Here is a 15964-nt window from a genome sequence, read left to right on the forward strand (position 1 = left end):
CAGGACCAGATGGATTCACAGCAGAATTTTACCAAACATTCAAAGAGGAATTGACACCGATTCTTTACAGACTATTCCAAAAGATTGAAACAGACGCAAATCTCCCAAACTCATTCTATGAAGCAAACATCATCCTGATACCAAAACCAGGTAAAGATATAACCAAAAAAGAAAACTACAGGCCGATATCCTTGATGAATATAGATGCAAAAATCCTCACTAAAATACTAGCAAACAGAATACAGCAACACATAGGTAAAATTATTCATCACGATCAAGTGGGATTCATCCCAGGGATGCAAGGTTAGTTCAACATACGCAAATCAATAAATGTGATACACCATATTAATAAAGTCAAACACAAGGACCATATGATCATCTCTATAGATGCTGAAAAAGCATTTGATAAAGTTCAGCACTCATTCATGACAAAGACCCTCTATAAGTTAGGTATACAGGGAAAATATCTCAACATAATTAAAGCCATGTATGCCAAACCCACTGCCAATATCATTCTGAATGGGGAAAAGCTGAAAGCTTTTCCTTTAAGAACAGGAACTAGACAAGGATGCCCACTCTCACCACTCCTATTCAACATAGTGTTGGAAGTACTAGCCAGAGCAATCAGAGAAGAGAAGGAAATAAAGGGCATCCAGATTGGAAAAGATGAAGTCAAACTGTCCCTGTTTGCAGATGACATGATCCTATTTATCGAACAGCCTAAAACCTCTACAGAAAAACTGTTGGAATTGATAAATGATTTCAGCACAGTAGCAGGATACAAAATCAACACACAAAAATCAGTAGCATTTCTTTTCTCCAATAATGAACATGCAGAACGAGAAATCAAGAAAGCCTGCCCATTTACAATAGCCACCAAAAAAATAAAATACTTAGGAATTGAGTTAACTAAGGAGGTGAAAAATCTCTATAATGAGAACTACAAACCACTGCTGAGAGAAATTCTAGAGGATACAAGAAGATGGAAAGATATCCCATGCTCTTGGATTAGAAGAATCAACATAATGAAAATGTCCATACTACCCAAAGTGATATACAAATTTAATGCAATCCCCATCAAAATTCCAAAGACATTTTTCTCAGAAATGGAAAAAACTATCCAGACATTTATATGGAACAATAAAAGACCACGCATAGCCAAAGCAATGCTGAGCAAAAAAAATAAAGCTGGAGGCATAACACTACCTGACTTTAAGCTGTACTACAAAGCTATAATAACCAAAACAGTATGGTACTGGCATAAAAACAGACACACTGACCAATGGAATAGAATAGAGAATCCAGAAATCAACCCACACACTTACTGCCATCTGATCTTTGACAAAGGCATCAAGCCTATTCACTGGAGAAGGGACTGCCTCTTCAGCAAATGGTGCTGGGATAACTGGATATCAATATGCAGGAGAATGAAACTAGATCCATACCTCTCACCGTATACTAAAATCAACTCAAAATGGATTAAGGATTTAAATATACACCCTGAAACAATAAAACTTCTTAAAGAAAACATAGGAGAAACACTTCAGGAAATAGGACTGGGCACAGACTTCATGAATACGACCCCAAAAGCACGGGCAACCAAAGGAAAAATAAACAAATGGGATTATATCAAACTAAAAAGCTTCTGCACAGCAAAAGAAACAATTAACAGAGTTAAAAGACAACCAACAGAGTGGGAGAAAATATTTGCAAAATATACATCTGACAAAGGATTAATATCCAGAATATATAAGGAACTCAAACAACTTTACAAGAAGAAAACAAGCAACCCAATTAAAAAATGGGCAAAAGAGCTAAGTAGGCATTTCTCTAAGGAAGATATACAAATGGCCAACAGACATATGAAAAAATGCTCAACATCACTCAGCATCCGGGAAATGCAAATCAAAACCACATTGAGATACCATCTAACCCTAGTTAGGATGGCTAAAATCCAAAAGACTCTGAACGATAAATGCTGGCGAGGTTGCGGAGAAAAAGGAACTCTCATACATTGTTGGTGGGACTGCAAAATGGTGCAGCCTCTATGGAAAATGGTATGGAGGTTCCTCAAACAATTGCAGATAGATCTACCATACGACCCAGCTATACCACTGGGAATATACCCAGAGGAATGGAAATCATCAAGTCGAAGGTATACCTGTTCCCCAATGTTCATCGCAGCACTCTTTACAATAGCCAAGAGTTGGAACCAGCCCAAATGTCCATCATCAGATGAGTGGATACGGAAAATGTGGTACATCTACACAATGGAATACTACTCAGCTATAAAAACGAATGAAATACTGCCATTTGCAACAACATGGATGGACCTTGAGAGAATTATATTAAGTGAAACGAGTCAGGCACAGAAAGAGAAATACCACATGTTCTCACTTATTGGTGGGAGCTAAAAATTAATATATAAATTCACACACACACACACACACACACACAAAAACCGGGGGGGGGGGGGAAGAAGATATAACAACCACAATTACTTGAAGTTGATACGACAAGCAAACAGAAAGGACATTGTTGGGGGGGAGTGGGGGAGGGAGAAGGGAGGGAGGTTTTGGTGATGGGGAGCAATAATCAGCCACAGTGTATATCGACAAAATAAAACTTAAACAAACAAACAAACAAACAAACAAAAAACCAAAAAAAAACCCCTCAGTTTTGCCTGAAAGATTGGAGGACGCCAGAAATTGTGAGATTTAGATAAATTAAAAAAACAAACAAACAAAAAAAAAACTGAGAATCCTGGATACCCGTCATATGCTTGCTTCATTGAATATTGTCTTCCCAAAGATATTTGTCATTTTTGATAAATGCTGGTTCTATTCTAACTGTGAACTGTGTCCTTGAGGCCACTGAAGGGCCATTAGGGGCAGATTACATTTGGCATACTGTGTCATGTTAATAACATTAAACACCAGTGATTTTCTAATGTATTTTCTTCTGTTTTTCCTTTCCATCTTTTAATGCTGCTGCCATTCTTTTTTTTTTTTTTCTTCCCCCTTTCTTAGTAATGGATCTTATTTTTATAGCAGTTTTAGGTTTAAGGAGAAATTGAGCAGAAAGTACATATAGTTTCCATTCCCCTGCGCCCCCTGCATGCAGACTTTCTCCTGTCATTACCCTGTTGCAGTATTGTGGCACATTTGTTACAATTATGAACAGTATTGATATGTCATTATTAATTCAGTTTTACATTAGGGTTCCTCCCTCTTTGTGTCGTATAGTCCTATGGGGTTTGCCAAATATTTAATGTCATGTATTCATCATTACAGTATCATACAGATTAGATTCACTGCCCTAAAAATCCTCCGTGCTCCACCTATTCGTCCATCCCACCTCCTCTTAAACCCTGGCAACCACTGATTTTTGTTTCCATTTCTTGTGGTGGGAACATTCAAAATCCTCTCTTCTAGCTAATTGAAAGTATGCAGTAAATTGTTAATTATAGTTACTCTACAGTGCTAGAGAATACTAGATATTATTTCTCCTACCTAGCTGTACTTTTGTATCTGTTAACCAGCCTCTCACTATTCCCCTGCCTACTACACTTTCCAGCCTCTGGTAACCATCTATTCTGCTCTCTACTTCTATGTGATCAATTTTCTTAGCTTCTCTGACTTCAAAATATACTACATATGGGTGAGAACATGTGGTATTTCTCTTTCTGTTCCTGGCTTACTGTCGTGGGTTAGAAACCTTGATTCTCCTTTGATCTTAGAATAGGATTTTTAGGTAATGCATGAATGAGCCAAAAGGCTCTTGAGTAGGGGACAACAGTCCACAGATAAGTTCGGCAAAAGCCATCTAATCAATTCTAATCACTGTTTAGGGGTGGGATTGTGTACTTTGACTGTTTTAGGTCTCTGGTTTGATTCCGGCTTGAATGATTATTGACTATTTAACCTACTGATTGTTCTTTAGATATGTTTAAAATACTGCTTGAATGCTGTTTGAGAATGCTAAAGAAATCGCTGTAGGAAGTACGTAGAAAAGAAAATATTTACTAAGGACAAGCTGTTTGTTGGTGGATCAAATTAACTTCTTGCAAATTACATTATGGAATATCACCTTACTTGTTTTAAATGTTACCAGCCTATATTGTTAAACTATAACCCCACCTATGTTCTCTTCCTGTAAATTCCTGGTCTGGAGAATAAATGTGGGAAGAGAACCCCAATTTGTGCTTAATTTCCCAAATGGAAGGAATGCCTTTTTCTTGAGGGTTCTGGGAGATTAACCCCTTTTCGGGGCTTCTCACTGCTCAGAAGAGATGGGCTTTGAGTAATCTTTTGCGGCTCCGTCACCTAGGGGAAGAGGGGTGACAAATCCGTGGGAGGGAAAGCAACAGCTTACTTAATATAATGTCCACCAAGCTCATGGATGTTCCTGCAAATGACAGGATTTTGTTCTTTTTTATGGGTGAATAGTATTTCATTGTGTAAATATACCATATTTTCTTTATCCATTCATCTGTTGATGGACACTTGGGTTGATTCCATATCTTGGCTATTTTGAGTAGTGCTGCAATAAACATGGGAGTTCAAATATCTCTGTTATACTGATTTCCTTTTCTTTGGAAATGTTTAGTAGTGGGATTGCTGGATCATATGGTAGTTCTGTTTTTAGTTTTTTGAGAAACCTCCATACTGTTTTCCATAGTAGCTGTACTAATTTACATTTCCACATCAATGTGTAAGAATTTCCCTTTCTCCACATCCTCATGAACATTTGTTACTTTGTCTTTCTGATAATTGCCATTCTAACTGGGCTGAGATGGTAGCTTGTTATGATTTTGATTTGTGTTTCCCTGATGATTGGTGATGTTGAGCATTTATTCATATACCTGTTGGCCATTTGTATGTCTTTTGAGAAATGTCTATTTAACTAATTTGCCCATTTTTTGATGGGATTATTTAGCTGCTTTTTGCTCTTGATTTGTTTGAATTCCTCGTATATTCTGGATATTAATCCCTTATCGGATGCATAATTTGCAAGTATTTTCTCCCGTTCTTCAGGTTGTCTCTTCACTCTGTTGATTTCCTTTGCTGTGCGAAAGCTTTTTAATTTAATATAATCCCATTTGTCTATTTTTGTTGCCTGTGCTTTTGAGGTCCTCTTCATAAAGTCTTTGCCCAGTTTTGAGTGTCCTGAAGTGTTTCCTCTGTGTTTTTCTTCTTCTGATTTCATGGGCTTCAGGACTTAGGTTGAAGTCTTTAATCCGCTTTGAGTTGATTTTCATATAGGGTGAATGATAAGGATCTAGTTGCATTCTTCTGTATATGGATGTTCAATTTTCCCAGCACCATTTATGGAAGAGACTGTCCTTTTCCAAATGAATATTCATGTCTCCTTTGTCAAAAAATCATTTGGCTGTAAACACATAGCTTTATTTCTGGGTTTTCTATTCTCTTCCATTGGTCTGTGTGTCTGTTTTTATGCCAGTACCATGCTATAGTTACATAGCTTTGTAGTTTATTTTGGAGTCAAGTGGTGGGATGCCTTTCACTGTGTTCTTTTTCCTCAGGATTGCTTTGGCTATTCAGGGGGTTTTCTTGGATCTGTACAAATTTTAGAATTTTTTTTTTCCTATTTCTGTAAAGAATGTTATTGGTATTTTGATAGGGATTGCATTGAATCTGTAGATCGCTTGTGGTAGTGTGGTCATTTTCACAATATTAATTCTTTTGATCCATGAACATGGTGTTATCTTTCTATTTCCTTGTGACTTCTTCAATTTCTTTTATCAGTGTTTTATAGTTTTCCTTGTAGAGATCTTTCACCTCTTTGGTGAGATTAATTCCTAGATATATATTTTTTTATAGTTATTGTAAATGAGATTGCTTTCTTGATTTGTTTTTTATCTTGTTCATTATTGGTGTATAGAAATGCTATTTTCTGATCCGGTACTGGCCAGACACGAAAAAAAGAAATGCTACTGATTTTTGTATGTTGATTTTGTATTCTGCAACTTTACTGAATTTATCAGTTCTAAGAGTTTTTCGGTGGAGCTCTTAAGTTTTCTGTGTATAAAATCATGTCATCTGGGGATGGCCTGTGGCTCACTTGGGAGAGTGTGGTGCTGACAACACCCAAGTCAAGGGTTAGGATCCCCTTACCGGTCATCTTTTTAAAAAAAAATGTCACCTGCAAAAAGGGACAATTTGACTTCCTTACTTCCGATTTGGATGTGCTTTATTTCTTTCTCTTGCCCAATTGCCCTGGCTAGGACTTTTAGTACTGTGTTGAATAAGAGTGTAGGCTGGCCACTTAGCTCAGTTGGTTAGAGCTCATGTTTTGTTTTGTTTTTTAAAAAGATGACCAGTAAAGGGATTTTAACCCTTGACTTGGTGTTGTCAGCACCACGCTCTACCAAGTGAGCTAACCAGCCATCTCTTTATAGGGATCCGAACCTGTGGTCTTGGTGTTATCAGCAGCACACTCTCCTAGGTGAGCCATGGGCCGGCCCCAGAGCTCAGTGTTATAATACCAGGGTCAACAGTTTGGATCCCTATACAAGACAGCCATCCAAGGAAACGAATAAAAAAAAAAAAAGAATGGAGAGAGTGGGCATCCTTGTTTCAGTTAATATAGGAAAAGTTTTCAGCTCTTCCCTATTCAGTATGGTATTAGCTGTGGATTTGTCATATATTACCTTTATTGTGTTGAGGTACTTTTCTTCTTTACCTAATTTGGTAAGGGTTTTTATTTATTTTAAAAAAAATTTTTTTGTTAAGAGTTTTTATCATGAAGTGATGTTTAATTTTTATTAAATGCTTTTTAGTGTCAACTGAGATGACCATGTATGGCTTTTGTCCGTTATTCTTTTGATGTGTGATGTATCATGTTTATTGCCTATGTACTTGTATGTTGAACCAACCTTGCATCCCTGGAATAAATCCAACTTGGTTATGGTGAATGATCTTTTCAATATGCTGCTAGATTTGGTCTGTTAGTATTTTGTTGAAGATGTTTGCATCTGTGTTCATGAGGCGTATTGGCCTATAGTTTGTTTGTTGTATCCTTGTCTGATTTTGGTATCAGGGTAATGTTGCCTCATAGAATGAGTTTGGAAGAATTCCCTCATCTTCAGCTTTTTGGAAGAGTTTGAGAAGAATTGATATTAATTTTCTTTAAATGTTTGCTAGAATTCAGCAGTGAAGCCAAAGGTCTGGGCCTTTCTTTAATATGAGACTTTTTATTACTAATTCAATCTTGTTACATGTAACTGTTCTCTTCATGTTTTCTATTTCTTCTTGGTTCGAGTCTGGATTGTATGTATCCAGGAGTTTATTCATTTCCTCTAGGTTTTCCAGTTTGTTGATGTTTGGTTCGTGATAATCTCTAATATTCTCAATTTCTTTTATTTCTACTCTAATCTTTATTATTGTTTTACTTCTACTAATTTTGGGCATAGTTTGTTATTGCTTTTCTAGTTTTTTGAGATATATTGTTAGGTTGTTTAACTTGAAATCTTTTTACTTTTTTAATGTGGGTGTTTATTGCTATAAACTCCCGTCTTAGTACTGCTTCAGCTGTGTCCCACAGATTTTGGCATATTGTGTTTGTATTTTCATTTGTATCAAAAATTTTTTTAATTTCCTTTTTTTATTTTTTCGGCATCTGGCCAGTATGGGGACCCAAACCTTTGACCTGGTGTTATCAGCACTATGCTGTCCCAAGTGAGCTAACTGACCAGCCCTAATTTCCTTCTTAATTTCCTCTTTGACCCATTGGTCATTGAGTAGCACATTGTTTAGCCTCCATGTATTTGTACTGTTTCAAAAGTTCTTGCTATTGATTTCTATTTTCATTCTGTTGTGGTCAAAAAAGATACTTGACATGATTTTAGTTCTTTCAAATTTGTTGAGATTGTTTTGTGGCCTAACATATGGTCAGTCCTGGAAACTGTTTTCATGTGCTAACGAGAAGAATGTGTGTTCTGCAACTGTTGGGTGAAATGTTCTATAAATGTCTGTAAGGTCCATTTGGTCTGTAATGCAATTTAAATCCTATGTTTCTTTGCCAGTTTTCTGTCTAGATGATTTGTCCAGTGCTGCAAGTGGGGTGTTGAAGTCCTCAACTATTAAAACATTGGATTTTATTTCTCCCTTTAGATCTGATTATATTTGCTTTATAAATCTGGGTGTTCTGATATTAGGTGTATATATTTACAATTATTATGAACTCTTGCTGAGTTGGCCACTTTAACACTGTATAATGACCTTCTTTGTCTCTTTTTACAGTTTTTGACTTAAAGTCTGTTTTATCTGATATAAGCATAGCTACTCCTACTCACATTTCTTTTTTGTTTGCATGGAATATCATTTTCTATCCCTTCACTTTAGTTTATGTGTGTCTTACAGGTGAAGTGGGTTTCTTGAAGGCAGCATATACTTGGGTTTTGTTTTTGTTTTTTCATTCAGCCAGTTTATATCTTTTAATTGGGGAATTCTATTACATTTACTTGTAATTTATTTATTATTATTATTATTTTTGGCAGCTGGCCGGTATGGGGATCCAAATCCTTGACCTTGGTATTATAACTCCAAGCTCTAACCAGCTGAGCTAACCAGCCAGCCCAAACTTAGTCCATTTAGATTCAAGGTTATTGTTGATAAGTAAGGACTTATTTCTGTCATTTTGTTGATTGTTTTCTCGTTGTTTTGTATATCTTTTGTTCCTTTCTTCCTCTCTTATTTTTTATCATTGCAGTTTGGTGGTTTTTTGAGGAGATAAGGTTTGATTCTTTTCTCTTTCCTGCTTGTATACCTTTTATGTGTTTTCTTGGTGATAATTAGTATCTTTTTGCTTCCACATATAGGGTTCTCTTGAGCATTTCTTGTAAGGTCAGTCTAGTGGTAATGAATTCCCTGTTTTTGCTTGTCTGTGGAAAACTTTATTTGTCTGTCATTCTTGAAGGATAGCTTTGCTTGGTATAGTATTCTTGGCTGGCAACTTTTTTCTTTCAGAACTTTGAGTATATCATTCCAGTCTCTCCTGGTCTATAAGGTTTCAGCTGAGAAATCTGCTGTTAGTCTAATGAGGATCCTCTTATATGTGCCCTGACACTTTTCTCTTGCTGTTTTTAGAATTCTCTCTTTGACTTTTGACATTTTGGCTATAATGTGCCTTGGGGAGAAACTTTTTGGGTTGAATCTATTCGGGGACCTTTAAGTGGCAGAACTGTATGTCTGTATCTCACCCAATATTGGGAAGGTGTCAGCAATTATTTCATTAAATAGGTTTCTTTTTTCTTTTTTTTTTTAAAGATGACCAGTAAGGGGATCTTAACCCTTGACTTGGTGTTGTCAGCACCACGCTCACCCAGTGAGCCAACTGGGTGGGATCCAAACACAGGGCGTTGGTGTTATGAACACCACACTCTCCTGAGTGAGCCATGGGCCAGCCCTTAAATAGGTTTCAATGCTTTTCCCTTCTCTTCTCCTTGGGAATGCCCATAATTCAAATATTTGTTCACTTAATGGTGTCCCATAATTCCCATAGGTTTTCTTCTCAATTTTTTTATTTTTTATTTTTATTTTTTGGTCTGAGTGGGTAATTTCAAATGACCTATCTCAAGTTCAGAGAGTCTTTCTTTTGCTTGCTCTAGTCAGCTGTTGAAGCTCTGTATTGTGTTTTTCTTTCATTCATTGAATTCTTCAGCTGCAGGATTTACATTTGGTTCTCCCCCCACCCCCCCCCTTTTTTTTTTTGCTCTGGTACAGGGATTGAACCCCAGACCTTGGTGTTATCAGCACCATACTCTAACCAACTGAGCTAACTGGCCAGCTTCCATTTCTTTCTTTCTTTTTTCTTTTTTTTAATGATATCTCTTTGTTGAATTTCTTGTTCATGTCATGAATTATTTTCCTTATTTTGTCAAATTGTCTATCTGTATTCTCTTGTATCTAGTTGGGTTTTCTTAAGATTATTATTTTAACTTCCTTTTCCAGCAGTTTGTAGATATCTTTTTCTTTGCAGTCCATCACTGGCATATTATTGTTTTCCTTTGGTGGTGTCATATTTCCTTGCTTTTTCATGTTTCCTAGGCGTGAGGCACCATATAGTGGTGACTCTAGCCCCTGGGACAGTGAGACTGTCTCAGTCTCTGTGAGGCCAAATGCAGTGGCAGCAGGCGTCTAAGGTATTGATGAAGGCTGCTGAGGTCCTCTTGCTTACTTTTTCCCCCACAGAGAGAAGTTTCTCCTGGTTCCCAGCTGATCCTATTTGGGGGATGGGGAGATGGAGGCCAGATGTTTCTTTCTGTTTCTGTACCTGTCCTGAGTTTCTTGCTCACTAGCATTTCTGTTATTTCTTTGATGTTCTCTGGTGCTCTCCTTTAGTTATTTTCATTCAAAGGTAGTTGTTTATTCATGTTTTGTCTGTCTTTGTGGGAAAGACAAGTGGTCGTTTCTTCTACGTGGCCATCTTTATCTTGCCTCTCTCTAGTGTATTTTCATCTAGTATTTTCTAGTGTATTTGTATTTCTTTTATGTGAATCATCATATATTTAATGCATTTATCATATATTGCATGTGTAGATTCAATAGGTAGTTTATTGAAACTCTATATAGAAATCTTATTGAGCTTTCAGGGTCATAATTTTTATTACTCATAAATATGCTTTGGTATATTGTTTTAAATTTTGTTTCCTGCCTTCATAATCTCATGTGGTGGGTTTTGGTGTTTTTTTGTAGGGATACCTGAAGGAAATCTTGAAAGAAATTGGTATTCAGAATGTAAAAGGGATCCACAAAAACACATGGGAGCTGAAGCCAGAGTACAGACATTATCAAGGAGAAGAAAAGAGTGATTAAGAAGACTCCCAGCCAGCATGCTAATGGGACAACTGAAGGGTGATGCTAAGTAAAGGCCAATGATTCTGGAATGCTTGACCACCTTATGTTAATAGGGGTAAATGACTGATACTTTCACTACTCTTGGTAAATATTTTAAACCTATAATTCTTGTAAAGTTTCTTAAGTGTTTTTTGAGGGGAAAGAACAAATTTATTTATAGATTTAACTTGTATTAAAACAAGATTATTCGTGATGGGTATAGGGTTAGGAAGTTAAGAGAGGTTTTTGTTTTAAGTATTAATTTTTAAAGTGTAAAATTAGGGTATGTTTTCTAAATTAGGACTGTCCTTCCTGTATCTCTGAGGAGCCAAGGTAATGCAGATCCAAAGTGAATAATATAGCAAGAAAAACAACAGTCAATTACAGACACTCTTTAAAGGAATAAAAAGCCAAAAAGTTTCGTATTCTGAAATTATCAAGAACAAAGCTTTCTTTTTTTAACAGGTGATCATGTTTCACGTTCAAACACACATTAATAAAAGGAGAGCAATTTAAGTTTATAGTAAGATGGCAGTTTTCATTATTAGTTTATTTTACCTTAGTGATATTGGTATGAGAAGTGGACAAAATCATGGCTATTAATTAATGTTTCTTTTATTTGCTTTTAAAATAATTAAAAATTGAACACCTTTCCAAAATTTCAAGATATGTTTCCCCAACCAAATTTTTTTTTTCAACCTTTTTCTTGATGGTGGGGGTGCAGTGGTGGCATCTGGCCGGTATGGAGATCTGAACCCTTGGCCTTGGTGTTACAACACCATGCTCTAACCAACTGAGCTAACCAGCCAGCCCTCCCCAGCCAGATTATAAGCTTCTGAAAGACTGGCTTTGCCCTCAGAATTTTACTGCCCACTTAGCAGGCATGTATTGACCATCATCTGGCAAATTATGTTGACAAATTAAATGAGGATTATAGGGGTGCAGCTGAGACAGAAAAGGTTAATGTCAATTTGGGGGGCATGAAATGTTTCTTTTTTTCTTAAATTAATTTTTAAATAAAAGCAGTACATGTACATGATTAAAGTTTTTTCTAGCACAGAAGTTATATATTAGGCAATCCAAAATTATACCCACAAACAAGAGCAAAAAAATAAAAACTTGAGCAACTAAGCACAGTAAAAAAAGTTGTGTTTATACTTATACATTTGTCAGCTGCTTCTGGATGCTTGCAACCAAGAAATAGCAAATGCCAAAAATTTAAGAAAATGGTATGTAATTAAAACAAAGCAAGGAAATATCTATTCATTGGGAGAAATAGTTTTCTACATTATTTGCTTTTTGCAGAAGAACACCAGAATTCTGAAGTTGAGTGCCTCTGCACTAAGAAAATTTTTATCTTTCCCACTATAAAATAAAATCTTGAATAAGGAGCATGGTCTCCTTTCCCACCCCAGTTTTCTTATCCTACCTTGTTTTGGTGCTGGAACCAAATATGGTATCCCATTACCTAACAGTTCCTGATGACTACTTTTGTTTTTGTGGTGACAATGCCTGCTAGATTGAACTTGGTGGCTGTACCAGTGGAGTTTCCAGGGCAGAGCTGTGTCTGAATTGAAGCTATGCTTTGGTATTTTTGTAAACCTAGTTTCTTCACTTTTTTTTAGTTACCTTTTACCTCATCACACCTGATTGCCTCTGCTTGGGTCTCTTAAACACTTATCTCTTCAGTAGGATAAGTTAATCTAGGTAGTAGACTGGTGCCATTCCTGATTAATTTTCTGACATTTCTTTCTTGCTTTCTTTGTTTTGTTTTATTTTGGCAGCTAGTTGGTAGGGGGATCTGAACACTTGACCTTGGTGTTGTCAGCACCATGCCCTACTGAGTGAGCTAACCAGCCAGCTGTCTACTTCCTTATTTAATATTAAAATATGCTGTTGGTCATGGAGGAGACTCTCCCTTCCACCTGGGTTCCCTTATTCTTTTATTTCAGGACTCTTGCTCTGATAAACATGCTTTTCACAACTGAAGATCAAGAAGTAGGAACCCTAGGCCCTTATCAGAACTGTGAGTTTGAGACAGGAGAAGGCTGATAAGGGAGATGCACTTCTCCAGTGAGATGTCACATCATAAGAGGACAGGAAAGCCATATTTAATAGATGAGATAGTTAAACTCAACTAGAACACACACTGAGGGGATGTTTTGACTGGCAAAACATAATAAGATTATGGTTGCTGGGTATTGGAACGATTTAAAATTACATGTTGCCACAGTAACTCCTAAAGTGATATGTCTTAAAAAAAGAGAACAGATTTTGCTGTGTATCATGAGCAGCTTATGGATTTCAGCAGAGTTGCTGGTGTTCCTAACAGTCTGCGAACAAATTTCTTTGGAGGATTATTTTCATCATTGTTGGTACATATCAGTGAAATAATACCAAACACTTATCAGGCCTTATGTACCTGGTAGTATGTTAAATACTGTAAAAGATTATCTCATTTAATCCTCAGAAACAGTGCTAAGAGGTAGGTAATGTCCATTTTACAGAACCATTTTCTGCCCAATATACCATAATGAGTCCCTCTTTGGGGGAATCCTACTCATGGGGCAAAATCAGAGTATACTTTCCCAGAATCCTCTCTTCCCCATCCGCTCCTCCCAATCCCACCTCCAGACCAAGAAAATGGAGCTGATCACAGGCAAAGTTGTGAAGGACAGGAAGTTGTCTTTGGCATCCCTACTTGAATCCAGACACCCAACCCCCTCCTACTCATAGGATGAAGTCTAAACTTCCACCTTTAAAGTCAAGATCCTTTTGCTGAAGTTTTAATCCCTGTTACACTTCAAGTATCCCAGTAAGAGGTACAACTTTAGAGTAGTCTCTATGATTTAGACCTCCATGTGAATTAAGACTCCCAGTGGAATGTGATGGGGAAGGGTACTGAACTGAAAGGGGAGCTGCCTTATGCTCAGATATTACCTGCTGCAGACCCACCTTTCTTCTCACTACATTGGCTGTTTTAGCATTTGTGTAAGAGTGCAGGTGATGATAAGCTGGCTTTCTTTTTGAATCTGTTTTCTTTCTGATATGAGTCCACAACAGGTTCCTGAGCCTAATACCATTTTCATAGTGTGTAGGAGGAGTGACAGTCACATTTTTTTTTTTAAAGATGACTGGTAAGGGGATCTCAACCATTGACTTGGTGTTGTCAGCACTGTGCTCTCCCAAGTGAGCTCCCAACCTCACTTTTCCTAACATACTTTCATCCTTTTTTCTTCCTACCTCCTCTCCTTTAAGCAGGTACCACCATTCATAATACAATAGTATGATGAAATGTCTGACAGATAGGTAAACCTTTAATAATTTCTTATAAGAAAATCAATGGCTTTAATCTGATTGAATTAGAAACCATGTTAATTAAAAAGGACTTTTCAAAAATATGCTTTATAGCTTGTTCAGGAATGTCAACCAAAAGGAGTATGGATTCTGTTAAGTCTTTTAGTCTTAAACTTTAGGGCTCTGAAGAATGATTTTCTTTAACTATACCATATTTTAAAATGTCGATGTTTGTATTTAAACAATCTTGAGGATATGAGTATTTTATTGTGTTGTGGAAGTATAAGTTCACCAAAAGAGTATGTTGCTGGACTAAAAACTGTGATGTGTTGTGGTCATGAAACAGTGCCTGTTTATTTATTTGGCAGATATTTACTCAGCATAAATGTATCCCAGGCACTGGGGATACAAAAGCACCAGGCACAAAAAGTGTTCACAGTCTAGTGGGAAATGGAGAATTTGAATGGATAACAATACTGTGTGGGTACAGAGGTGTGAAGAAAGTCTTGTTATTCATCAGAATACTCTAGTTAATTCATTGTTGCTACATGGATTTCCAGTGTTTAAAGCATTTGAATGCAGTAATATATACTTAATTTTTAAAACTTCATTGGAAATAATGTAACCATTGGTAATTCCTAAGACACAAAAGGACTTATACAATACCTCAGACTGATTATAATGAACACACAGTTGATGTCTGTCATACAGTGATCTCATTAATAGAATGCTGAATTAAAGAGTTTACTGGTCCGGTCCTCTTGACAATAGAGCCTTACTTCCGATAACTATTCCAGTGTCTCTCCTTGAATAAAAGCCGAAAAATAAGTCTCAGGAGTTAGTGTCTTTGCCATTCATTCATTCAGTGAAAAACCATTGATGCCCACTGTGTGCCAGGCACAAGGGGTAAACACGATCGGTGTTTGTGATAATGTGCCTTGCATACCACCAGTTCTCTGCCTATGTTCCTAAATAAGCAGGAAGAATAATAGCTCGTGTTTATTGGACCCTTACTCTGTGCCAGGTATTGTGCTAAGCATTTGACTCGTACATATAACTCATTTAATCCTCACAACAACCTTATAACATGGGATCTCTTACTATCCTTGTTTTATAGATATGAATCCTAAGGCACTGAGAGGTTAAAGAATCTGCCCAGGGTCATACAGTAGTCAGGGGCATGGCCAGATTCACATCCCAGAATTGTACTCTGGGACTAGGCTCTCGGTCACTGCTATGTGTTAGATAACAGGCACTCCACTGCCGACTGCCCACAGCTGTAAGTCACCTGCCCAGACTCTCACCGATTTGACTTCTCCTCATTTAACTGATGGTTGGCAAAGCCTCAGAGTCCTCAGAGTTACCTTTCCTGAATCAAAAATAGTTGCTTCTGGATTCTGCCTCACTTGTTTTGCTTTAGAGATTTGGTTTCCAGTTCTTAGTTTGTGGAGTTTCTTGTGGAATGATATTCTTTTTTTGCTGTAAATTCAGATGAGGACCTATTTCTTAGGAATGACTGCAAATGGCCGCTGTATTTGATTTACTTACATCATAGACCACCTAGTGAGTCTTCAGTGCCAGGCTCATGAGAAAATTGCTGGCTTGGCTGGTCACAGTTGGGGATCTCTTCCATGGCCCAGTGAGCACAAAGGAAGTCCATCAGACTGAGACCCCCAGGTAATGGGGATACAGAGATGAACAAATAAGACAGGTCTGTGCTTTCAGAGACTCACGGTATTGAAGAAGACTTGGGAATAGATAAGTGGCAACATAATGTATTAAGTGCAGCAATAGAATTACACGGCAGA

The 15964-nt window shown here is 37.1% G+C and overlaps 1 protein-coding gene across 1 annotated transcript in view; it reads left to right on the plus strand.

The window, feature by feature from the left end:
* Positions 1-14914, plus strand: part of GTF2F2 (general transcription factor IIF subunit 2) — a 183949-nt gene extending 169035 nt beyond the window's left edge. Inside the window, exon 8 of the mRNA XM_063102913.1 lies at positions 10719-14914. Coding sequence (XP_062958983.1) covers positions 10719-10838 — 120 coding nt within the window. The 3' untranslated portion in view covers positions 10839-14914. The remainder of the gene's footprint in view (positions 1-10718) is intronic.
* Positions 14915-15964: the final 1050 nt, after the last annotated feature.

This window comes from Cynocephalus volans, chromosome 7 (assembly GCF_027409185.1).
Source record: "Cynocephalus volans isolate mCynVol1 chromosome 7, mCynVol1.pri, whole genome shotgun sequence".
In the NCBI taxonomy this organism is placed as follows: domain Eukaryota; kingdom Metazoa; phylum Chordata; class Mammalia; order Dermoptera; family Cynocephalidae; genus Cynocephalus; species Cynocephalus volans.